Genomic DNA, 26,166 nt, shown 5'->3' on the forward strand with positions numbered 1-26,166 from the left:
CATTACAGATCACAGGATGCGAAAGTATGTTATTTTCCATCAGTATGAGCCCTCATACCTTCTCAGGAGTTTTAGTGTATCGTCCGCCGGGGCCCGCTGAAAACTTTCTGTTTTCCTTGGCAGAAAACATTGCGGAATTAGTATGTTCTAAATCCAACTTTATAGTATTAGGGGACTTATATATACATGCAGAAGAAGCAGACAACCTAACAACCAAGTCATTGATTTGCAGACATGAATGCCTGTGATCTAGTACAGTTGATTAAAGGCCCTACACACAACAAAGGTCATACAATTGACCTTGTTTTTTCAAACGCCGCTGAATTAATGCCTTTGACATTAAGGCCCGTATTTATACTTTTTTAGTGCTGCATTTGCGTCATTTTTTGATGCAAAAGCAGCGCAAAATTACAAAATACAAGTGTATTTTGTAAGTTTGCGCCGCTTTTATGTCAAAAAGCGGCGCAAATGCGGCACTGAAAAAGTATAAATATGGGCCTAAATCCGTTGCCATGGTCAGATCATTTTCTGGTAAGAATGGAATTGACTCTGCCTCTGTCGAAAGACGCTGCAGGAGGAACTCTCCATGGTTTACTCCAGACCGACTTCAACTTAAAAGAGAGTGCAGGAAGTGGGAAAGAAAATTTAGAAAATCTCAAGATGAATCCATAAGACAAGAATATAGGAAAGCGATTCGATCATACCATATCGATACTAAAATGGTACAGACTAGATACTACACATCAAAAATTGAGTTGGCGGCCAATTCACCGAAAGAGATTTTTCGTGTTCTGAAAGAGATTACTCTCCCTCCAGATAATTGGGTACCTGTGGATGTTCCTCAGGACCATGTTGATAATCTGGCGGCCTACTTTAAAAAAAAAGTGTTGGACATCTATGCTACCTTTCCTAGTAGACCGCATACGGAACAGAAAGCTAGTAAGCAAGAGTCTAGGGAATCAGTCATTCTATCGGATTTTTTGCTAATACACGATGATATTGTAATGAGACATCTGAGAAATATTAAATCAGGCTCCCCCCTTGATCCAGCAACGTCCCAGATACTATCTATTGGCTGGCCAGTTATGGTCCTGGAAGTCATGAACCTTATTAATTCTTCGCTTAGTACTGGAATAGCCCCGGAATCTTGGAAACAGGCTATTGTTAAACCTCTCTTGAAGAAACCTAATCTGAACCCTGAACTTTTCAGTAACTACAGACCTATTTCATTGCTACCTATTCTGGCGAAAATAGCGGAAAAACATGTGCACTCTCAGCTCACTGTTTTTTTTGGAGGAGAATAAGATTCTGCACCCTACGCAGATGGGCTTCAGACCATTACATGGTACAGAGAAGGTGTTAATCGCCATCACGGAAGAAGCCAAACAGTGGCTAGATAAGGGGATAGGAACAGCGATTATCCTCCTGGATCTTAGTGCGGCTTTTGACACGGTTGACCTAGAGATACTAAAGAACAGGGTACAAGAGATCGGAATCACGGGGTCAGCCCTAGAATGGATTACCTAATTTATTAATGGCTGGTCATTTCAGGTACTAGAGAGATCCCATGTGTCAAAACGCACTATGGGCTGTTGTGGGGTTCCACAGGGATCGTCCCTGAGCCCCACACTATTTAGTATCTATATGTTGCCTCTGGCAGAAGTTGTTCAATCCTTCAGATTGAAGGTGGTGTCATATACAGATGACACTCAACTAATTGTCTCATTCTCAAAAGTTTCACAGGATGCAGGGACAATATTTGGGCACTGTCTACAGGCAGTTGCTGCATGGATGACAAAAAATAAATTAAAACTTAATGATGATAAAACAGAGGTGATGCTCTTTGGGCATCCATCAGTGCCCTTGGTGATTCCAGCATTGATGGATGGAGTAGGTACTATCCTTCCCCCTAAAGAAATCATTAAAAGCTTGGGGGTTTGGCTGGATCCACAATTGTCAATGTCTGATCACGCTAATAAGATAGCAGCAACCTCTTTTGCTCTCCTGAGAATGTTGAGAAAAGCCTTCACTATTTTTCCTTTCGTAGCAAAAAGATTAATTGTCCCGGCATTGATTGGGTCTCAGATCGAATATGGAAATGCCTTATTTATTGGTTCACCTAATTATGTTATCAAGAGATTGCAGAGGGTACAGAATACCTCGGCTCGCCTTTTGCTGGATTTCCCTAAGAAAGACTCTATAAAGGCGGGAATATCCTCATTACATTGACTCCCTGTAGCCAAGAGGATTAAATTTAAAGCATTATGCCATATGCACAGAGCACTACACAATCAGGGCCGAGAGATGCTTAGATCTCTGGCTTCTTTCTTTCTACCAAATAGATCTCTCAGATCCTCTTCAGCATTGCTAGCAGTAATTCCGAAAGTGAAGAAAGCCAGATGGGGTGGAAGATCACTGACATACTAGAGAGCAAAACTGTGGAATTCTCTCCCAGTCAATATTCGAGCAATGACACAAGAACTCTCCTTCAGGAAGGCGTTAAAGACATGGCTATTTAGAGCTTGATTTACCGGATAATACTGTGTGATGTTATTGCTTCAGTCCTGAGCGCTACGAGGCCCCTGGGCAGAAGGCGCTATATAAATCTATATAACATAACATAACATAACTAGGCAGCCTAAAATGCACCAGCGCTATGAAAGAACAGGAATGCACCATATAAAGGAAAATAGGGCGCATTCCTGCCCTTTCTCTTTCACTGAGCACACCATAGCAAGGTGGCTTGTTGCATTGCATTACATTGTGTTTCGTGAAACCTTGATAAATATGGGATTAAGGGACTCATTTACAACTTTTAGGTGCAGGGCAGTGCCGCAAGCCTTCTTGCGGTGCTGGCCTGCGTCAAAAGGAAAGGGCATGAATGGGCTGTATTAATGACAGCATTCCAGTCATTTCTGCCTGTGCACAAATTGGTAACTAGCGCCAATGCAGGCAACCTTGCTCGATTGTGCGAGGGTGTCTGTGTTTTTGGCATGATTGTTTTTGTGCAGGAACGGTTACGTTCCTGCACAAAAACAATCAATGAAGGTGTTTTCCTCTTTCTATGTGTGCTGCAGAATACACATAGAAAAAGAAAAAAACAAGGAGAAATACAATTATTTCTCCTCGCTATGCCTTCCCTGGGGAGGTGCACAGTTTTGAAGCATTCCCAGGTTTATAGATTCTTCTAAATCTGGGAATGTGTCAAAACCCATGGGTGTTGCATGGGAAAACCCACTGCAATGCCCATTGAGCACTTCCTTGACTAAGAGTAAGGCAACGCAGTGCTTTGTGCTGCCTTGCCGTGCTCCATATCTATGAGGCCATGCAAAATCACACAGGGTGGCTTTGTATTGCCTCATAGATATGAATGTGAGGTCTGCACCACCAGAGCGTCATAAAAAGTGACATTCCGGCAGAGCAGGCCTCTTGTAAATGAGGCCCTAAGGGGCACCTTTGCAGGTTTATGGTGCAGGGCATTACCACAAGCCTTCTTGCATGCTGCCCTTTGTCAATAGAAAAGAGCAGGAATGCACTGTATCTCTGGGATACAGTGCATTCCTGTTCTTTTCCGCTGCGCTGGCACACAATGGGCTGCTATGTACCAATGTAGACACCCTTGCACCATGGTGCAAGGGTGTCTGAGTTGCAGGGTTGAATGTTTTTGTGCAGGAAAGGACGCCTTCCTGCACAAACAAATCAAGAGAGGCTTTTCCCTTTTTCTATGTGTGTTGCAGAATGCAGCACACATAAAAAACGGAAAATCGAGGAGGAATACAAGTATTTCTCCTCGTTGCACCCCTAGGGAGGTGTAGGCCTTTGACGCATTCCCAGCTTTACAACATCTCATAAATCTGTGAATCAGTCAAATGCCATTGGTGTTACGTGGTAAAACCCACCATAACACTCATTTCAGGCCTCTCTGTCACAGAGTGAGGCAATGCAGTGACTTGCGCTGCTTTCCCTCAGTCCATATCTATAAGGACATGTAAAGCTATGCAGGTGGCTTTACGTGGCCTTATAACTATGGCCCTGAAGTCTGCGCTATGGGACCATCACTAAAAGTGATGTTCCGGCGGAACAGAGGGTCTTGAAACTATGCAACTAAGTATTAAGAAACTATTTAGCGCATAGAAGATGGTTGCAGAATCTCTTCACAGCTAATTGCAAACACTGCAAAAATATGGAAATCAAAAAAACAAAGAAAGAAATTGAATAACCACACAAAAAGCAACACTATTGGATAGCCTTGAGCTTATGGCCCTCATACGCCTCACTTTCTATGTTTATTATTGACAAGGCTGTGGTATTGTGGTGTCTTAATCAAAAGCAGGCCAAAGTTTGTCCAAGTGAAAGGTCAGGTAATTGTATCCCCCTGGAGTGGGGAGGGTCCAAAACAAATTGTTAAAAGCAAAGAGATAGGATTGTGTAAGTACCTCTTTTCTTGTCATGACACTCGTTCTGCAAGGACTGTGAGAATGAAGAGGGGTAATGTGACACTTGTTGTCATCTGTGTTGGCTTAATCAATCAATCAATCAATCACTTGTAAAGCACGACTTATTACCTGTGGAGTCTCAAGGCACTGTTGCAGGCATGCTGCTTACTCGAAAAGCCAGGTCTTGAGATCCTTCCTGAACTCCTTCAGACAGGTGGCCTGTATGAGGTTTAGTGGGAGCGTGTTCCATGTCTGGGCTGAGAGATAAGAGAAGAATCTTCCTCCAGCTGTGCTATTCCTTTTTCTGGGGACGGCAGCGAGTTGGGAGGATCAGAGCTGCCTGGTGGGGGTGTAGAAGGTCAGGGGGTGGTTGAAGTAGGCCGGTCCTATGTTGTGCAGTGCCTTGTAGGTGTGTGTTAGTACTTGTAGGTGATGTGTTTGTCAACTGGGAGCCAGTGCAGGTCTCTGAGGTGGGTGGAGATGTGGATGTGGCAGGAGTTGTTCAGGATGAGTCTGGCTGCTGAGTTCTGGATTCTCTGAAGTCTTGTTTGGAGCTACTTTGTGATGCTGCGTAGAGTGCGTTGCCGTAGTCTAGTTTGCTGCTGACAAGCTTGTGGGTGACTATCCTTCTTGTCTCGGTTGGGATCCACTTGAAAATCTTCCGAAGTAGGCGCAGCATGTGGAATCAGCACAATGAGACGGCGTTGACTTGGCGGGTCATGCAGAGCGTGGAGTCCAGAATGATGCCCGGGTTGCATGCAGGGTCATGGGGGTGGAGGCAGTTTCTAGAGTGGTTGGCCACCTGGAGTTTTCTCAAGCAGAGGGTGTGGAGCTGATTACGAGGATCTGTGTCTTGTCTGAGATGAGTTTGAGGCAGCTCGTTTCCATACAGGCAGTGACTGCTCTCATTCTGTCGTGGAAATTTCTCTTGGCTGTTGATGGGTCGTTTGTCAAGGAGAGGATCAGTTGGATATCGTCATGGTAGGATACGATGTCTAGGCTGTGCTTTCTGACAATTTTAGCGAGCAGGCCATGTAGGTGTTAAAGAGGGTAGGGCTTAGTGAGGATCCCTGGGGTACTTAAGGAGCTCTCGTAGACGTACAGTTTTGCAGGACAGTCCTGTAACGCACAAGATAGCGTCTATTTACCAAGCAATGCAAAGGCTTGCAAGCAAAGAGGCAAAATACATACCATTGCACGAGGGGCCACGCAAATCGGAGTCACATGGCCCCAAACGTCTTCACGTATGCAGTGTTCCTAAATTAATAATGATGAGGTTTATTATGTATTACATGTATACCATAATACAACCACGAAACAACAGATGACCAAGAAACCCACACCTAGGAGAATACCTAATAACATCAAGAAAAAGTCCCACTCCTAACTCTTAGTTTAAAATTAAATACATAACTGAACATACATTTAAATACCATGTTGAGCACTAGACTAAAAGAATGTGTATGATTTATTGAGGGTCGTATGTAGTAGGAACATTAATGGCAAAAGACAATATCAACATCATTTATCCTATATATATTTTTTATCAGGAAACCTAGGACAGTATGCCTTTGTAGTGGTTATCCAATTACCCAATGAAAAAGCTGTTGTAGAGAGATAAACATTAAGTTTAACATGGATATATCCCACAGAAGATTTTAGGGAACTGCTTATTCGCTGACCTTGAAACTTGGAGACCCAGAGTTACCCAGGTTTTGGCACATGATTGGAAATAAATGTCATACCGAGAAAATCACCTACTATCATGATATCTACATTCTATAAAAGTGTACAGTAATATACTTTTTTAATGTCATTTAGAAATTACATATTCCCACTTCCCTCCCATCACATCCTGCTTTCCATAACTGACACAATTGACTCCTCTATGTGCAGCTCCTCATGTTCTTAACGCTCCTGTTAAAATCATGGTATCTGTAAAGATTTATGATGCTCTTTAAGGGTGGGTTACGAGCCCCCATCCGCCAGCCTTTCTATGGCGGTGAACACCGCCATGGAAAGGCTGGTGGAATGGGGAGTCTGGGGCACCTGAGGGCCCCTGCACTGGCCATTCACATAGCATGGTCAGTGCAGGGGGCCCCCATGCACAGCCCCATCGTGCATTTCACTGCCCGAAGCACCTCAACATTGCCTCGATTACGAGCCAGCTTCAATGTTGTGGTGAGTTTTCCACTGGGCCAGCGGGTGGAAACGCTGTTTTCTACTGGCCCAGTGGAAAACTTCTAATAGGGCGGCAATCATATCGTTCTATGATAAGTCGTTACGAGGGCCTGTGTGAGAAACTAGGGCTGATTGCAGAGGCCCCATAACTTTTTGCCCCCATTTTCCACTTTATGCTGGTGTTTTCCTGACTCTGATGGTGCCCTGGGTACTGCTAACCAGTCCCAGGGCCTGTGCTCTGTGTAAAATGGATATGCAAATCAGGCTAATTATAATTGGCTAAGTTAACCTACCTATAAGTCCCTAGTATATGGTAGGCCATGTAGGTTTAGGGACCACAGCATAGGTGGTGCACACCTAGGTGCATTGCTGAGGTGCCCAGTGTCATTTTAAAAGCAAGCCTGCCTTGCTGGCTGCTTTTAAATTAAAGTTATATGCAAATTCGACTTTGGAATTAAAGGTACTTCCAAAGTCTTAAACTACCTTATTTTTACATATAAGTCACCCCTAAGGTGTGCCCTATGTGCCCCTAGGGCTGGGTGCCATGTAACTATAAGCAGGGACTTTATAAAAATAGATTTATAAGCCCTGGTGAGGTAAAAACAGCCAAATTCGTTTTTCCCTCATTGAAGTAAATGGCCTTCATAGGCTAGAATGGGCAGACTTTATGTTAAATTTTAAAGTCTCCTTAAATGTTACATACCAAGAATTTGGTATCAAATTGATTGTTATAATAAATCCCACAACTTCCAGTTGTTGGATTTAATATAACTAGTGCAGGTAAAAAGTTTAGACTTTACCTAAAAAGTTGCCAATTTCAGCTCTGCATTGTTTTTGCTGCTGTGCTCTGATTGGCCAGCCTGCAGCAGCTTCTGCCAGGCTACTTTAATGAGGTGTGAAGTGGCCTGGCTTCACACAAAGGAATGTGCTTGGGGGAGAGAATCTCCCCTCAGCAGATGGTGAGGCAGGAAGGGGGAGGGCTGCCAAACTGGTCTTCAAAGGCAGAGAAGGACATCTGGAGCACCCAGCAACACCCCCACATCCTGCAACCCCAGACAGCTAGGTGCCCCCTTGATTAGATTAGGAGAGGGCAGGAGAGGGGTGTGTTTATGATTTTTAGCCACACCAGTGGGTGGGCTCAGCCAGATCTCTCCTCCAAAAATCAGATTAATCCATTTTGGATTTTTAGAGACTGTTGCCTTCTGGGATGGATTTTTGCCACACTTCCCAGGAAGTGGTCATCACAGGGGGACGACCCTGTCCCTGATTGGAGAACCAGTGCCCCCCTGCTTTTCACCCAGGAGCAAGGATAAAACTGGCAGACCTGCACCCACGCCTCAGATCCCCTCCAGAATTCAACAAGAAAGGAACTAAAGAAGAAGAAGGACTGCCCTGCTGGACCCCTGGCCTGCACCTGGACCCTGCACTCAGAAGGACTGCACCAGCTGCACACTTGGGCTTCACCACAAGAAGGACTTTGCCTGGCTTCAACTGGTTCAAGGAGGGACTCCCTGTTTGCTACAGGTGAAAAATTGCTAAACCAGAGTCCCCTGCACCAACTCCTGAAGAAAGCGACCAGCTGACCACTGTCCAGTAGCCAAAAAGGAGTTTGCGCCAGGTGCATTCTGGGAGTTGAAGTCCGCACCCCCCAAGGACCATCACAGAACTTCTGGACCCTTGGGTGAGCTGTGGACCCCAAAAGAACCTTAAAAGAACATCTGGGTGAAGCCCCAGAAGTTTGGAAAAGATTTGAGAATTTTTGGAAAAAAGCTCCAGAGAGGGACCGACCCGCCACGGAAATTCTAGCCGGCTTGCCTCAACCGCGACCCGGCCTGACTTCGTGGTTCGTCCCGGTAAAGAAAAACATCCAAAAAAGAGACTAAGTCCGAACGTAAAAAGTTGACCGGGACCTCCCAGCCATCGTATCCGAGAAGGGCTCCATGGACGTCGGATCAAGATCCAGGTTTACCCCGGTCGAAGGATTTTCATCTCGAAAAAACGACTGAGTCCGAAGGTAAAAGTCTCCACGAGGAAACCCACATCGCGTATCCGGACAAGGGCTCCAGGAGGTCGGATTCAACTGGCAGGTTCGTCCCGGTGAAGAAAAACTTCAAAATAAAGACTAAGTCAGAAGGTAACTTTTTAACCGAGGCCTCCCGCGACCTGTAGCCGAGCAGGGCTCCATCGCGGTCGGCCTGAAAGTTTGACTTTGCCCCGGTCGAGGTGCAACCAGATGACCCGATTGGCGCTTTTTGTTTCTAAGCGCTAGAAAAGTAATAATTCTTTAAAAATTCATATCTCCGGTTCCCCTGAACCGATTTTAATCGTTTTTGTGTCATATTAAAGATAAAAATATAAACTATTTTTATAAATTGGTTTTGGATTTTTAAACTGTTTCCTGTGTTTTATTTAATTACTGTTTTGTGATATTTGAATGCTTTACACTTTGTCTCCTAAGTTAAGCCTTGACGCTCGTTGCCAAGCTACCAAGGGTTGAGCTGGGATTAATTTACTGAGACCTAACTGTACCTATGTGGAGGTTAGTGGCTTGTTGCTAGGTGTAGGTACCTACCTGCCCTACCAATAACCCATTTTCCAACAGCCTGAGAGAGAGAACGTTCTGTTTCAGAGGGGGGCCCTTTTAAAGTGAGAGACCTGGGAAATTGCCCACTTTACCTGTTCCTTAAAATGACTCGCACTTGTGTTATATAGCATGCACTTACAGAATTAAAAGCCGGACTGACTTGTTTCAAGGTGATGCAGCTAACGCTGTAACATTTGATGCCACAAAATAATCAGCTTTCACTTTCTCCATTGTACTTGTTTCCTAAAATGTTATGTTGCAACTTGGATGGGAAACTAATAAGTATCTCATAAAATGGTTTTTCCCCCCGCCGCACTAAAGATTCAGACATGCCTGTGCTTGGTCATTAACATCTCTATTACTAAATGATTTACCATCACATGGGGCAAGTTATGCAGTAAGGGGTTGTAGGCTGCCTAATGAAAACATATGGTGGTTTCTTTGTGGAGGATGTCCTAAAGTTTTTTCTATCCAGGATGAGCGAGATTTCAGTGGCACTCCCAGGGAACAGACCGACATAAATAACACCACATCACAGACTTTAATTCCTCCTACTACTCCAGTGTAGTCAGTGCCAGTTCCACGGAATAGCTTTTCACCATATGGAACACCAGGTACGGCCACCACATGAGTGGGGTGATGATTCACACAGGTTGGTGAATTGGACATCAGGAACATTGTAGAAAAAACTTTCATTGTTGTCATCCTCTAAAAAAAAACCTTGCCAGTTAGTTCTGATGTGGGTGGTCTGGTTGCCAGAAGAGGTAGTGACTCCGCCATACTGATGACTCCCAGGCAATCAAATTTGAAGTAGGCTGGGAGTAATTTTAATTATGTCAGAGTAACCAGAGTAATTTCGGTAATTAGATGTTACTCTTTGTCGTAGAATTAACAATAATAAGAAATTACACCTCCTTGCTTAATTAAGATGAATTTTGGGGAAAACATCCTAACGCAAGACCACATTTAGGGCCTGATTACGACTTCGGCGGAGAGGGTTAATCTGTCCCAAATGTGACGGATATCCCGCCTGCCGAATTACGAGTCCATTATATCCTATGGACTCGTAATAGGGCGGGCGGGATATTCGTCACATTTGGGACAGATTAACTCTCTCCGCCGAAGTCGTAATCAGGCCCTTAGTGAGTTTGAGCACTGTTCCTGCTGCTGTTTATGTTCTGTTGCATTTAGTGGTATTGTCTTAGTGCTAAATGCATCCTTAAGTCCCTTTTGGACACAAGGGTGCATTTTGGGCTGTAAAACTATAGCAAAAATCTAGGAGTAAATTGAGAGAAAATTATACCCCAAGCTCACATTTAGCAAGTACAAGTGGCTGCTTTTACTGCTTTTCATGTTGAGTTGCATTTAGCGCTACTTCTAGAACAAAATGCTTCATCACATCTATTTTGGATGACCTGGGGCATTTCTACGTTAAGAAAATAGTACTAAATGCAGAGTTACTGTTTTTGCATAATTCTGTGTAAATGAAAATAATTATTTTTTTAAGAACCAAATGTATTTGTTTTGTTTGCAATGAGTTAAAGAACAGTGCACATGCAGTGAGCCCCAACCCAATCAATAACCCAAGCACTAAGCACAAATGCGGTCCAAGGTTGGACAATCATTGTTCAGTAATGCATTACAATAAAAAAATCATGGTAAGCCCACCATTTGCCCCATTTTTTATCATGTTTTTCTGGGCTCCCTCGCGCTGCATAATCGGCTTTTCTAGATGTGCAAACCAGTCTACCCCGTGCTCCAACCTGCCAACGAAGGGGCCCTGGGGAGCCTCCAACCACAAGCAATATCTCTCTTAGGTACAAGGAATGCAACTCCCACAAATGTTCGGTCGGCACAGGCTCGCCCAGCTCCTCCAGTAGCCACAGCAATGCAACCCTAGGGCCTGGGTCTATAGGACGCCCCAGGACGTCCACTATTTCTCTGACAATCCCCTCCCAAAAGGGTTGTATTTGGGGACAGCTCCAAGTCACGTGGAGGAAGTCCCCTCCCAGGAGGCCACACCTGGCACAGGAGGACCTCATTCGGTCAGACATCTTTGACATTATTGCAGGGGTTAAATAAGGTGTAGGTAGTCTAGCTGAGATGGCTAACTCCCGGGAGGCCAACAGCACAGCGCCTCTCGCCAATCGATATAGTCCAGCTCCCCAGTGTGTCCACCTCTGTCTCAGATGGTCAAACCCATCGGGGCATTTGTGAGTACAGATCTGTAAACCTGGGACACTGCTTTCCTCCCCAGGCACCCAGATAATAATTTCGCCACAAGCGGACTACACTCGGGGAGCCGGGTGGTCACTGAAATGTGTGTACCCAGGGCATGACGCAGTTGCAAGGATCGGGAGAATTGTGTCTGGTGTAACCCGTAGTGTTCTCTCATGTCATTGAAGGACATAAGGTTGTCCCCAGCGTACACGTCCCCCAAATAAGTCACCCCTATTGAGTCCCAGTGGTGAAAGCCCTTTAAGGTAGCAAGCTGGTGCAATCAGTCTCCGTGCCACAACGGAGTCATTTGAGAAAGACGCTGGTCCCATTTTATGAGTCGTACGGCCACCCTCCAGCAACCCACTGCCACCTGGGTGCAAGACCAGGGTGCAGTCTGGACAGGCACCCTGCCACCACAGGATATATCTAGTAATCCCCCAAAGTCCGCCTCTTGAATCTCAAGCCGATATGCCGGATCATCCCAGCCTCCCGCAAACCAATCATTTATGGGCACCACCAGGGCAGCTAAATATTATATATATAGATCTGGTACTCCCATGCACCCCTCGTACGGGGATTTATGCGCGGTGTGAAAAGCCACTTTGTGCCGCCCTACATTCCAGATGAAGTCAGTACATTTTGAGGTGAGAGTACGGAACCATGCCCTTGGTATTTGTTGCGGGTAATTAATGAGGGCGTATAGGTATCGGGGGAGCCACATCATTTTCATGAGGGCAGTTCGTCCAGGGGGGTTTAGGGGAAGATCCCCATCCAGACACTCTGACAAATCTCCAAAGTTTAGTACCAATGCTAAGTCAGGCATAAAGGAAACATGGACTGCCATGTATTTAAACCTGGGACCTGGGGACACCACTGTCAACCCTCCGTGTCCCTCCCTGACCTCAACCAGTATAGATTTTGGGGTATTACCCTGGAGTCCCAACACCTCCCCGAACTGCTCCAATAGTTCTATGCATCTGGGCCCCGATGTGGGGAGATCACTCAGAAACACCAAGAGGTCATCTGCATACAGCGCCTGTTGGAAATGGCCCTTTTGTAGGGTCATCCCCAGTCTTTTTGCCTCCTGACTCCTATTTTTTCTGACCTGTTGCTGTTGGCTTTTGAACTCTGAGCACTTTACCACTGCTAACCAGTGCTAAAGTGCATATGCTCTCTGTGTAAATTGTATGTAATTGGTTAATCCATGATTGGCATATTTGATTTACTAGTAAGTCCCTAGTAAAGTGCACTACTGGTGCCAGGGCCTGTAAATCAAATGCTACTAGTGGGCCTGCAGCACTGGTTGTGCCACCCACATAAGTAGCTCTGTAATCATGTTTCAGACCTGCCACTGCAGTGTCTGTGTGTGCAGTTTTAACTGTAAATTCGACTTGGAAAGTTTACCCACTTGCCAGGCCTAAACCTTCCCTTTTCTTACATGTCAGGCACCACTTAGGTATGCCCTAGGTAGCCCCAAGGGCAGGGTGCAACGTATGTTTAAGGTGGGACATATAGTAATGTGTTTTATATGTCCTAACAGTGAAATATTGCTAAATTCGTTTTTCACTGTTGCAAGGCCTGTCCCTCTTATAGGTTAACATGGGGGCTACCTTTAAATCTGATTAAAGTGTAGATTCCCTTTGGGAGCGGATGGACATGTGAGTTTGGGGTCTCTGAGCTCACAATTTAAAAATACATCTTTTAGTAAAGTCGATTTTGAGATTGTGCGTTTGAAAATGCCACTTTTAGAAAGTGAGCATTTTCTTGCTTATACCATTTCTGTGACTCTGCCTGTTTGTGGATTCCCTGTCTGGGTCAGTTTGACAGTTGGGCTGGTGGCACCTCACACTAAACAGTGACACAAAAGGAGCTGGGGTGTAGTCTGCATTTTCTGATGAGCCATTTGTGCTAGGAGGGAGGGAGAAGTGGTCACTTACACCTAAAAGGGCTGTGCCTGTCCTCACACAATCCGTCTCTGACCCCCTGGTGAGTGTCTGGGGCCTGGCCTGGCAAAGGCAGGATTTCACATTCAAAAGAGACTTTACTTTGAAGTAGGCCTACTTCAAAGGAGAAATTGGGTATAAGAAGGGCACCCAAAACCACAGACTTTAGAACACTTCTGGAAACAAGAGGAACCTCTGCCTGGAGAAGAGCTGAAGAGCTGAGGAGAAGTGCTGCCCTGCCTGTGACTGTGCTTTGTGGAGCTATCCTGCAGTTGCTGCTTCTGCCAGAGTAAGAGGGCAAAGACTGGACTTTGTGTTCCTTCCATCTTGTGAAGAAATGTCCAAGGGCTTGATTTAGAGCTTGCCTCCTGTTGTTTGGAGTCTCCGGGACAGCAAAGACTTCTCTCTGCCAGCACCTGGAGTCTCTGGAGAGACTCCTGCTCTGACAAGTGGTGCCCTATCCAGCCCCTGGGCCCTTGAAAGGAAAGCTGGTGGAAACCCAAGGAAATCGGCTTCGGACGACTTCGTACCGACGCCGGTGCTGAATCCAGTGACGCCGCCTGCAACCGACTCTGTGATCTTTGCTGAAACGTGACAACCTTCGCAGGCCTGACGCCGCTGCAGCCCCGCTGAAGTCCACGACTCCGTGGAAGTCTCCGCACCACGCCGCTCGAAGTGCGCGGATTTAACGTTTCGCACAGACGCTGCGATCCCCGACTTAGCGCATCGGCTTGTTTTCACTCTTCACCAAAGATACTGTACTTGGGGGTCTACGCGACTCTGTGTCTGGCGCCGCTGGTGTCGGCTTGTTGGGACACCTCATCGAAGCATTTTGTGTTTCTAAGCGCTATTTTTGAGTTTAATCTTTAAAAATTCATAACTTGAATTGTGTATCTCAGATGTTTGTCGTTTTGGTCTTGTTTTGTTTAGATAAATATTTCCTATTCTTCTAAACTGGTGTGGTGTCATTTTGTAGTGATTTCATTAAGTTACTGTGTGTGTTAGTACAAATACTTTACACCTAGCACTCTGAAGTTAAGCCTACTGCTCTGCCAAGCTACCAAGGAGGTAGGCAGGCTTTAGCTGAGGGTGATTCTCTTTTACCCTGACTAGAGTGAGGGTCCTTGCTTGAACAGGGGGTAACCTGACTGTCAACCAAAGACCCCATTTCTAACAGCGCCACTCTGTCTTCCGCCCTGTCCCTCCACCACCAGCCCCACATCAGCGGGTCACTCTGCAACAAGCATGCCAGAGGCTCGATCGCCAGGACAAAGAGCAGCGGGGATAGGGGGCACCCCTGCTGTGTTCCCCGTTGAATTGGACACTTCTGTGAGAGCTCTCCATTTACCCTAACTTGGGCAGTGGGATGCTGATGAAGGAGACTGATCATTCAAAGGAGGAATGGCCCCAGCCCCATGCGTGCCAGGATTACTGCCATGTGCTCCCAGGAAATCGTGTTGAATGCCTTACAAAAATCTATGAGGAGAAGGGCCAAGGGACCATTGGAGCTGGCGCCACAAGATATGGCCACCTGAACGCGTCTGACACAATGACGCATGCTTCTGCCGGGCATAAAGCCACATTGATCCGGATGAATGAGGTGGGTCAGCATATGCATAAGTACTTTGGCGTATATTTTGGTATCAGCATTAATAAAGGAGATTGAGCGGTATGGCGCACAATGGGTAGGACCATGATGGTGGCGCAATCAAGTTCAGGGGGAAAATTCCCCATCTTCAGGGCCTCATCATAACAATTCAGGAGATGAGGTACCAGTATTGAGAGGAATCATTTGTAATATTCTATTGGATAACCGTCCGGCCCGGCAGTTCTACCCCCCACTCAGCACCGAAATGGCGGTGTCCACCTCCTCCGCTGTTAGTGGCTGCTCTAAGTTTTTGGCGAGAGTGGGCAGGATAGTTGGGACTGGAAGGTCCCAAACCAGAGAACCCTCCTCCATCAAGCGCGAGGGGGGGTCTTTAGCATACAAATCTTGATAATAGGCCGCAAAAGCCTGGGCATTCGCTTCCAATTCAACTTGGGTGTTTCCCTCCCTATCACGTATGGCAGGCACTACTCAAGCTGCCGCTCCATGCATCGCCAACCAATAGAGCAGTTTGCCAGACATATCGCCTGCCTCACATGCTCTCCTGGTCGATGCCTGCCAACACTGTTTAGCCTTCTTGAGAGATATTTCACGTAATTCTGACCATGTCAGGACCAGCTGGCGCTGTATCGCTGGGGCGTCAGCATATCCAGCCCGCCCCTCTAGCTCCAATATATCAGCCGCAACTTGTTCGCAGCGCACCCGCTGGCATCACTCCCGCCCCCGAATATAACTTCTGATGGTACCCCTCATTGTTGGCTTACAGGCCGCCCACACCATTGCTCCCGAGGCCACCGAGCCCTCATTATGTTGGAAGTAAGCCTTAAGTTAATCTTCTCCAAAACTGACACATTCTGGGGAGTTCAGATGCCACACACTGAGCCTCCAAGTTGGTATATGTGTCGGAAACTCAGCATCCCGGTCCGCGAACAGCAGGGCATGATCAGATACACCCCTAGGAAGGATGCGGACTGACCTCAGATTCAATGCATCCGTTGCAGGAACCCATACAATATCAATACGGGCCTTAGTGTGATGGGCGGCGGACCGATGGGTGTAGGCACGTGCAAGTGGGTGCCACACCCTCCAGACATCTCAAAGCCCCCATGAGTCCGCCCATGTCTTAAGGCTTGTCGATCGGGCACGTCAAACAGCGCTGGGCTCCACAGAGACATCCCAGAGCGGATCTGGTACCTGAATAAAGTCCCCCCTTAGCAGTGTGAAGCCAGCTGGATCCAGTCACCGCACAGGTAGCCTGCAACAGATGGGGGAATAGAGCAGGATATCAAATTGTATTGCTTGGCCTTTATCTGACCCTCTCTTCCAATGTACCTCCCCAGCGGGTCCTCATGAACCTTATTAACAGTCAGTGGTAGCGACTTATGAAGCAGCAGGGCCATTCCCTGGGACCCTCGCATAAACCCTGAATAGTAGACCCTATTGTATCCAAAGCATCCCACAAAGGAGCATCGGGTTCACAGTAGATGCGTCTCTTGCAGGAAGACAACCCCCGGGGCATGTCTCTTGAGGTATTTAAGAAATGCGGTACATTTAATGCGGTCTAGGAGCTCATTAACATTCCATGAAATGACTAAAATCAACTTATGCATGAGAATTTAGGTATCTAACCAATCAGAAAGCCATGAAAAGCAACGGACAGCATGTGGGGATGGTGAACCACACATCTGGATGCTGGTACGCTATTGTCCAGTCTGTGACCACGTCGAAAAGTGTGATTGTATGGAATATCTGTGGTGCACAAAACCTACTTGTAAACTGAACAACGGCATGTAGTCTAAACTACTACAAAAACACACACAATGCCCTTGACCCCAACTCCTCCCCACCCCATACCTCCACTCAAGAAGCATCTGTCACCCCCTCCTGAACATCCTAACCTAGGGTAACTTGTGGAGGAGTTTGGCAATCTGCATCTGGACGCCCCCACGCTCGTGTACAGATAGTCCACCTGACAGCTTCAATACAGTAATGCTAAACATTCAGTGAGAGGAATTACTCCAAGCCAGAAGCCCCACCACAGAACAAAAACATAAATTTGTTCCTCGGCACGCACAGTGGGGATGGCTCAAAACCACAATATGTCTGTCTGTCAAACCGGCCTGCAGCACTGGTGTCAATGACAGTAAAAGCACCCCAGCTCGAGGCCACGTCCAGGCCCCATCACGGAGGACAACCACCTGATTCAAAAAGAGATGGAGTGTCAGACAGAGATGAGTCACGGGTCTCCACCCGCTTCTGAACAGTCACCGGGCCCGGGCTCGCTGCGGCATCTCCTCCGCCACCACGCCAGGGGTGCCTCCGCCTAGAAACCTGCTGGCGCTCGTGCACCTCGACATCAGGTCCCAGTGGCCGAGCCTCCGCTCCATTCATGATGTCTGCTACTAGACCACTCCTAGGATGCAGCACCCATTGCTCCATCACCCACTCCCATGCCTGCTGCAGCGTAACAAAAAACAGGGAGGAACTGCTGTGGATCACCCTCAACTTAGCTAGGAAGAGAAGCATATAGCATACCTTCAGCGCCCGTAGTTTCTGCTTTACATCCTCATTTGATCACCTGCGTTGTTGCACAGCACAAACATAGTCTGGGAAGATCAACATTTTTAAATCAGAGTAGCGTATCTCCCCCAGGGAGCGGGCCTCCTGCAGAATAGTTTCACGGTCTCTATAGTTAAGGAATCGGACCATCACCGGACGAGGAGGGGCCCCCGGTGGAAGTCCCCTAGCGAGCGCCCGATGCACCCTCTCCACCACTCGAGAGCCTGCCCTCGGGGACCCATAACCGAAACCAGGCCTCCATAAGATCCTCCATTTGGCCTCCTCTTAGCTCCTCCGGCAAACCCACCAGGCGAAGATTGTTCCTCCGTGCCAGTTTTCTGCATCCTCTGCCCTCTTCTCCAGACCAGCCACCTTCGATGGGAGCTGAGAAACCTGTGTCTGAAGGACAGACACTGCGTCCTACTCTGTTGAAATTCGAGTGTCAGCTTCAGTCACCCTCTCGGCCACTTGCCGCAGATCCTGTCCCACCACGGAGAGGTCCACACGGACTCCATCCACCTTTGACTCCACCGCCTCCCGGGAGCCCTGGATCACCTTTAGAAGCATGGCCATGCCCATCGGCAAGGGGACCGGGCACCAGCCACCTCCCCAGCCACACCCAGTGCCTGTCCGGCACCTGAGTCCCTGGGCACCGTGTACTGATCCCTTTTAGTCTGGGCCATCTTAGACTGGGAGGGTCTGTCTCGTCCCATTTCCAGAATCCTTCCTTCACTCATCCCTCCCTAAGCGGTCAGTCTCTCACAGACACCAAGCAGGTCTGTCTCACCCCTGAGCTGGTATACTACAGGCCGTAGCAAGCCCCCGATCATTCCGGCTCCAGCCCTCGACACGGGTTCACAAGTCAAACTCCAGGGCCAAGGACAGCCTACCAGGCCACTCAGTGCCACAGACAACGTCAGAGCTGCTCACATCCAATGAAAAAAAACAGGGGAAAGGTGGAGGAGGGGAGACCGCCATCCCCGCTGCATCGGGTGATCAACTCCAGGTCCCAGCAAGAGTCAGGAGGCCCCCATATACCTCCTGGCGGCCAGACAAAGCAGCAAACTCACAGCCAGCGCCTCCTCACATGTCCATCACCAGCCTCGTCCCAGACAACTCCTGGACAGTGCACAGTCCCCCGTGCCATGATGGCTCCAGCCAGTGGTACCACACAGGGCGGGGCCCTTCCCCCTGGCCCCAGCACAGCTCACCTCAAATGTCGCCTCCAGGTCGGGCCAATTAGCCCACTGCCACTCCTCACCTCAGCATGGGCCCACTCCAAGCAGGCCAAACACTGGATCTCATGGCAAGGGGGGGTGGGGAGGGCCCACCGAAGCAGCACCCAACAGCGACAGCCCATGTCTCCTAGCGCTACCACCGAGCTGCACGCCGCCTTCTCCTGTTAGCGCTCGCCGACAGGGCCCCACCCCCGAAAAGTTGTCCTCTCGGCTCTGGGTTCCACACAATCCGGGCCCCTTCCAACCGGCCCCCAGCCCGAATCCGCAGACCAGCTACATACGCCGGGCAGGCCGACACACAAGGCCAGGGCGCACACTCCTCTGAGCAGAGCTCGGTAGGCCCGCCCCGCGTCCGTCCCCGAGGAGCCTGCCTGCTCTGGCACACCGGTCCACCTCTGGCCCCAAAATACCCCTCACAGGCACTCAGAGTTGCTCCCACCCTTGGATCCTGGTGGGGATGATCTGCAGTCAGACAGGATTGCATAAAGACGAGGAGGAGCAGGAGCTTCTTCAAACTGCGACCGCCATGATGGCTTGCTCCGCCACGCCCCCAAAATGAACAGATTTTTAGGTCATTCTGTGTGATTACGCTACACAGAATTAGGTTAGTTATACCCACCCCTAATTTAAAGATGTACATCATGGCAAACATTTTTCCCCTAAATTGATCCACTTAGTAAGAATAAAATGGTGGCAGGTCTGCTATACCAGAGCAGGATAGTTGAATAGTAGTCACTATTTTGAGTCCTAGATAGGGGTAGCCTCCCAAATTGGGGGTCCATTTCTATGACGCACTTTAGATAAACTCTCAATGCTCTGCATGTTTTACCCCTGTATGCAGTGACATTTTAAAGTTTAATTTTAAGACCACCGTGGTGACCTTCCAAAGAAGAAACACCAACTAAAATGATAATTTTTTAATTGGTTAGCCTCTCTGATGCAATTTTCATTGGAGCCACAACTGCTGAAAGTGTGTTTTTGGAGGTAGAGCAAACTGCAGCCTTCTGGAGGAGAGGAGGAAAGAGAGTGTTTCAGCCATTATTTGGCAGGAGTGCTGTGGGGTAGTGATTCCCAACCCGTCATCCGAAGACCACTGGGGATCCGTGACTCCTACTCAGGGGGTCTGCAACTTGTCAGAAAAATTAAAAAGTTAGGCTTTAGAGTTGTACCCGGCACTTGGCCCCAAGTTCAGGAGCACTTCACTCTAAAATAACATACAGGGTTGCAGGCACATTCTGCAGAGAGTTGAGTTTGACCTGATATTTTGGGGAACATGTTTGTGCCAACTGTGGAGCCACCATTGGAATATGTTTAGTGGCAGTAAAATGCAATGGGATAATCGCAAAGGCTTTGAAGGGAAATTACTATTTATATTGACCCATCCACCACTTTTCCTTTTGGCCCTGGTGTCTGGGTCCAAAAGTCCAGAAACATGCCCACAAGCTTGGACAAAACTCCTAAAACATGAGATACTTTAGTTATGCTTTTTTTTTCTCTAAAGATAGACCTTCACTTGGGGATGTGTTCTCAGACAAATATCAATGATATGACATGGCAGACATGCCAGAACATTTTTGTTTCCTCAAAGCTGCTACTGCTGTGGACGGAGGAGCTGTTTCAGAGGGAAAAACTGTCAGCAACTAGGTGGCAAACTGTAAGCTCAATGGGGTGTGTCTGGGCCTACCAACCTGCAAATAAGACATCTAGGGCCTCATTACAAGTTGTTGGGCTGACCACCAGCCCGTCAGCCCGTCAGCCCGTCAGCTCGCCAGCCCCGTGGAAAGGAGACCGCCACCAAGTTGGTGGTCTCCCCCCAGCCCAATTAGAAGGTTTCCACTGGGCTGACCAGCGGAAACCTCAGAAGCACAGAGGTTTCCGTTGGTCGGCCGAATGGAAACCATGCGGTGGAACTGGCCCCAGCCCCTAATGGAGCTGAGGCCATTGCAGTCGCACAGAGGCCCTTGGAATACACACTTTCTGCCTTATCAAACTGTGTGTATTCCGAGGGTGCTGGGTAGGGGGAGACCTGCACTGGGTTTCTGCCAACCTTTCCATTGCAGGGTCCACGCCATGGAAAGGCTGGCAGAAAGAGGAGTCTTGATCAGACTGTCGTCTGCCCGTCAGGAACCATATTCCTGGCAGCACAGTGGTCCCCTAGCAGTCTGACCGCCAAGGTTGTAATGTGGCGGTTGGACCACTTGGAGTGCAGTGGTTTAACCACCACTGCCAGTCTGGCAGTCCTTGAACTGCCAGAGTCATAATAAAAGCCAAAGTCTTCAAAAAGCAGAAATATTTTTTCTCTCTTGCTGACTTATGAGAAAGTGGTGTTAGTCCTGAATTGTTTGGTATGACTGTGCCAGAGTTTTGATCCTGATGTTGTAAAGCCACAGTCACCCTGGTTGAAGGAGCTGGAAAAAGGTGGGGTGGCCTTGAGTGACAGGCATTTGATGGGATCACGATGTCTGCTGGGTGATATTGTTGCAGAAGTAGTGGGGTTTCAAGCTTGCAAAGTAGATGGAGATAAAGAACATGATCTTGAATTTGATTCAGACCCTGATTGCAAATCAAGCAGTGCCAGCACAGTCACATGAGCAGTTTAGAAGCTGAGGTCTAGATTTTCTTCTTCTACGTGTCTAGTTTGTATGTTGGTGCCTATTGTAAAATGTGCCATGGTGTTTGTTGGGTACCATTGACATAGAATTCAAAACATTCTCTCTCTTCAAATCTTTGATCACAGTTGGTTTGAAAATATAAAGAATTGCTATAGAAAATATCCTGTTTTGTAGTCCCATACCTAAAGTCTTTTATATTGAGGTAATTTGCAATACTGCAGCATTTTGGGTGAAGGATAGATTTTGATGAAGAATCTTTTGTATTGCGTGTCTAATTTCTTTGTTTCTTAGGCTGTAGATAATTGGATTGACAAGTGGTGTCAACACAGAATATACCACAGCCACTGACTTATCATAATGTACACCGTAGCTCTCTGTGAGTCGAATATACATGAAACCTGCACTCCCAAAAAATATGAAGACTACTATGAGGTGTGCTGCACAAGTAGAAAATGCCTTCTGCCTCCCCTCTGAAGTACTGATATGTAAAATAACTCTGATGATCTTTATGTAGGAAAAAAGGATGAAGATTATAGTACCCATGACCACACAAGAGTTAAGCACAAACTCCAACTTAATACTCAGAGAGGTATCAGTGCAAGCCAAGCTCATCAATGGGTGCAAGTCACAAAAGATGTGCTCGATTTGATTTGGGCCACAGAAAGGCAGCTTTGAAATTAAAACAATCTCAGTCACTGGGTAAAGAAACCCACAGAGCCAACTGCTGACAACCAACTTCATTGAAAATGAAGATGTCATGATTGCTGAGTAGAGCAAAGGATTGCAAATGGCCAGGTAGCGATCATACGCCATTGCAGTAAGGAGTGATGCTTCTGTGACTCCCAAGGACTGGAAAAAATATATCTGCAAGAGGCAGCCAATGAAGGAGATGTTCTTCTTTTCTGCTATGAGGTTGGCCAACATTTTTGGTATTGTCACAGCTGTGTACCAGATCTCGAGGAAAGATAAAACACTGATGAAAAAATACATTGGAGATTGCAGAGCTGGACTGAGCCTGATAACAGAGAACACAACTATGTTTCCTGTGATGATGAGTAGGTAAGTGAGAAGCAAAAACATGAAAAGTATATGTTGGATGTGCTCCAGGTTGGGGAAAACCATGATAATAAACTCGTTGACTTTTGTCTTGTTTTTATTTTCCATTTGTAGCATTGTGTCTCTGCAAAATAAATAGAGTATTGTTAGTAAAATGCATGAAGAATGATTTACCAAAGCAAATCATCTATGAACCTATTACACTACAGTAGATTGAGTCTCTACCTGCATTTAAAATAATACTGACTTTTTCTTAATGGTTCTTAAGCAATGAAATGTTCATTGAAATATATTAGTCACATCAGAGGTTAAACCCCGGGTGAAGGTAAAGTGAAAAGAAAGAAGAACATGTGAAAGAAAGCAAGAAAGGAAGATGACACAAAGAGAGACCTGTGGAAAGAAACAATTGACAAAGTAATAATTAAAGGAAATTGTTGGAAATGAGGTACTTCTGCAGGGTCACCTGAGATTTTTTATCTTTTCTTTGAACCCTATTTATATTGGCTGTAGAACTTTGTGCATCTTACCTCTGCTAACCAATGATAAAGTATTTTTACTCTCCTCTGTAGACATGGTAATATTGATATACATCTAATCGACACATTTAATATACTTATATGTCCCTAGTAAATTGTATCACCCGTACCTAAGGTCGGTAAGCTAAACGTTACTAGTTGGCTGCAGCACTAAATATGCCACCAAATGCAGTAACCCAGTGAAGCATGTCTCTAGGCTTGTCACAGCCGCCTGGGCATGCAGTTTTAAACAGCCATGCCGACCTGGCAAAATAAAACTTTTTCCTGGCCTAACCTTCCATTTCAATAATTATAACTCACCACTAATGAAGGCCTTAAAGTGCCATAGGGCTGGGTGCACTGGTATTTACAAGTATTCCATGTAAATTTAAGTGTTCTTCAAGTCCTGGCTGTGAAAAACTGTAGATCATATTTATATAGAGCTTACTGTTTCTGATGAGGCATTGAGGTGCATTTCAGCAAGTAGCGTACTACTCTGGAAACCAAGATTAGAGTTTAATAGTTAGTAGATTAATAATAAATGTTTTTTTCCATATGCATTAGTTCTGTTAGGTTTGTGTTCTTGATTTCCTCTCTGTTTAGTTGAGTTTTTTAAAATTTTATTTTAGGAGGAAAGAATACTAAATATATATTCATTCGTTAAATTATGTTCTCAACCATATGATCACAAACAAATTAATCTACTATATACCCAACAAGTTCAAGATATGAACATACAATCAAAATCTATGTATTATACTCTTAGATAATCATGATTTAAAGTACATTATTAATTGCCTGACAATTGCTAATGGACGATAGCAACATAACATTGTCCTCTCAAAATCAAAATCAAAACCATTTGTTCATTACGAGTCTGAAAAAATATTACAGTATAACTGCCATACTAAAAAATAGCATAAAGGATGATCACGAAATACAAAGCAAACATCAGCTTTATGTTTTCCTACAACATTATTAGAAAAAACAATAAAAAAGTCACTAAGTACAGCCAAACAAACACTGGTGTCTAGATCTTGGCTCCCCATCCCTTTTCTATTTTCATTGGTACAATCTCTGTTCAATATAATATTTCAATAAGAATCTAGATAACCAGTGGCCATAAACTGATAGCTCTGGTTTTAACCAATCTGCTGCAATACTGATATGTTCAACTGCTGTGGCCAGAAAAAGTGGGTAAAGATTAGCTGTATCTGTAATGTATTGAGCATCTACTCCCAAATATATCAAATGCGGAGTGAGTATGATCTAAGATTTTAAAATGGTGCCCAAAAAGACAGCAATTTTCCTCCAAAAGGTGGATTATCTACTACAACGGGAAAACGTGTTAAATATCAGCATCACTAACTCCACAGCAAGGACATCTAGAATCAAGTCTTCTACTCTAAACAATTTATCCATGGTATAATACAAACTGTAGATTGCTTTATAACAGCTGAAAAAAAGACACTCGCCGAATCACCTCACCTGCTAATTTCTGATTCACTTTAATTTATTTCCTCCTTAGTTTTCTCCTCCCCATATCAAACCTCCTCATTTTCAACCCCACCCACTCTCCCCAACACCATGCAACCCCCATACCCTCTCCCTTAACCATCCCTCTTAACCCTTCCTCCATCGATATGAAGCAGTCAAACTAACCATAGGTAGACTAACCAAGTATGACACCCTATTCCTCCATAAGTGAGCATGAAATCCGTATAGTATAACTGCTCTTAGTAAAATGTAATATCTAGACGTCATCTCTTCCATTTAAACTATCCAAATATTCTTTGGCTCTATATCTGAATTAAAAGTACGTCTTATTTTTTAAAACAATCTTCTTTGTCCTGAAAAGGTTTTATCAGCTTCCCTCAGTTTTCCCCCTTCAATTTGTGATTGAAACCACCCTCATTTACCCCCTCCAGCCTTGCATCAGGATCCGTAAAAGTATTAAGGTCCATATTTATACTTTTTAGTGCTGCATTTGCGTCATTTTTTGACGCAAAAACGCTGCAAACTTGCAAAATACAATTGTATTTTGTGAATTTTCGCTGTTTTTGCGTCAAAAAGCGGCGCAAATGTGGCGCTGAAAAAGTATAAATATGGGCCTAAGTATTAAGGGCAGAGGAAATAAACTCAGGTGCTAATAATACTCTAGATGAAACTCATAACAAGTTTATCACCATCACTTCAGTAGAGCGACCTGCCTTAACCATCACACAAGATGATAGCCCACATGTACCATCATGCGTCATAGTTTTGTCAATAAACTCCATAGGGACACTTTTGTTACTGGGGGCCAGTTTTGCAGTGCAGCAGTTTTAAAAGAACTGCAGAGTTCCTTGTATATAAAACAGTTTTCAGGCAGCAATAAAAGTGCCAAGATAACTCTGGTGATTAATGTACCTGCTGGAGAAAGATCAGGGTTTTTTTCTAGTGGCAGTTTTGACTCAATTATGGTAGTGCAGAGGGTTAATATGTCTGCTGCAAAGAATGTGTACTATGTACATTACAGAACAGTATTTTATGTGCAGGTTCCAGGGCCAGCTTTCCTGTGCTGCTGTATTGCTCTGCTTCCTTCTCATTTTCTGAGTGCTTTCGCCTGCTTTTCTCTCTTTTTTACTGCTTCCGCCTTCCTTTTTCCTGTTTTCGGAGTGCTTTCTCCTGCTTTTCCCTTGTTTTTTTACTGCTTCCTCCTTCCTTCCCCCTGTTTTCTGAGTGCTTTTATTCTGCTTTTCCCTAATTTTTTACTGTTTTCTCCTTCCTTTCCCCATTATCTGAGTGCTTTCTCCTGCTTTTCCCTCCTTTTTTACTGCTTTCTCCTTCCTTTTCCCCCATTTTCTAGTGCTTTATCATGCGTTTGCCTCATTTTCTACTGCTTTCTCCATCCTTTCCCCATTTTCTGAATGCTTTTTCTTGCTTTTCCTTCATTTTTTTTTTACTGTTTTCTCCTTCCTTTCCCACATTTCTCCTGCTTTTGCCTAATTTTTTGCTGCTTTTTCCTTCCTTCTTCCCATTTTATGTGGGCTTTCTCCCACTTTCCTTCTTTTTTGTTTTACTGCTTTCTCCTTCCTTTCCCCCATTTTCGGAGTGTTTTCTCCTGCTTTTCCCTCGTTTTTCACTGCTTGTTCCTTGCTTTTCCCCAGTTCTCTGTGCTTCTACCTATTTTTCCCTCATTTGCCACTCCTGCCAGCCAACCATTTTCCTACCACC

At 45.9% G+C, this 26,166-nt stretch overlaps 1 protein-coding gene across 1 annotated transcript; it reads right to left on the reverse strand.

Moving 5' to 3' along the window:
- Positions 1-21,571: 21,571 nt before the first annotated feature.
- Positions 21,572-22,552, reverse strand: LOC138247030 (olfactory receptor 6N2-like). The gene has a single exon (XM_069201779.1). It carries the CDS (start codon positions 22,550-22,552, stop codon positions 21,572-21,574), a length of 981 nt encoding a protein of 326 aa, XP_069057880.1.
- Between the last annotated feature and the right edge of the window lie 3,614 nt (positions 22,553-26,166).

This window comes from Pleurodeles waltl, chromosome 7 (genome assembly GCF_031143425.1).
Source record: "Pleurodeles waltl isolate 20211129_DDA chromosome 7, aPleWal1.hap1.20221129, whole genome shotgun sequence".
NCBI lineage: Eukaryota > Metazoa > Chordata > Amphibia > Caudata > Salamandridae > Pleurodeles > Pleurodeles waltl.

What these genes read in the sequence shown, in the direction of transcription:
- LOC138247030 (XM_069201779.1), bottom strand. Translation starts at nt 22,552, where the DNA reads ATGCTACAAATGGAAAATAAAAACAAGACAAAAGTCAACGAGTTTATT.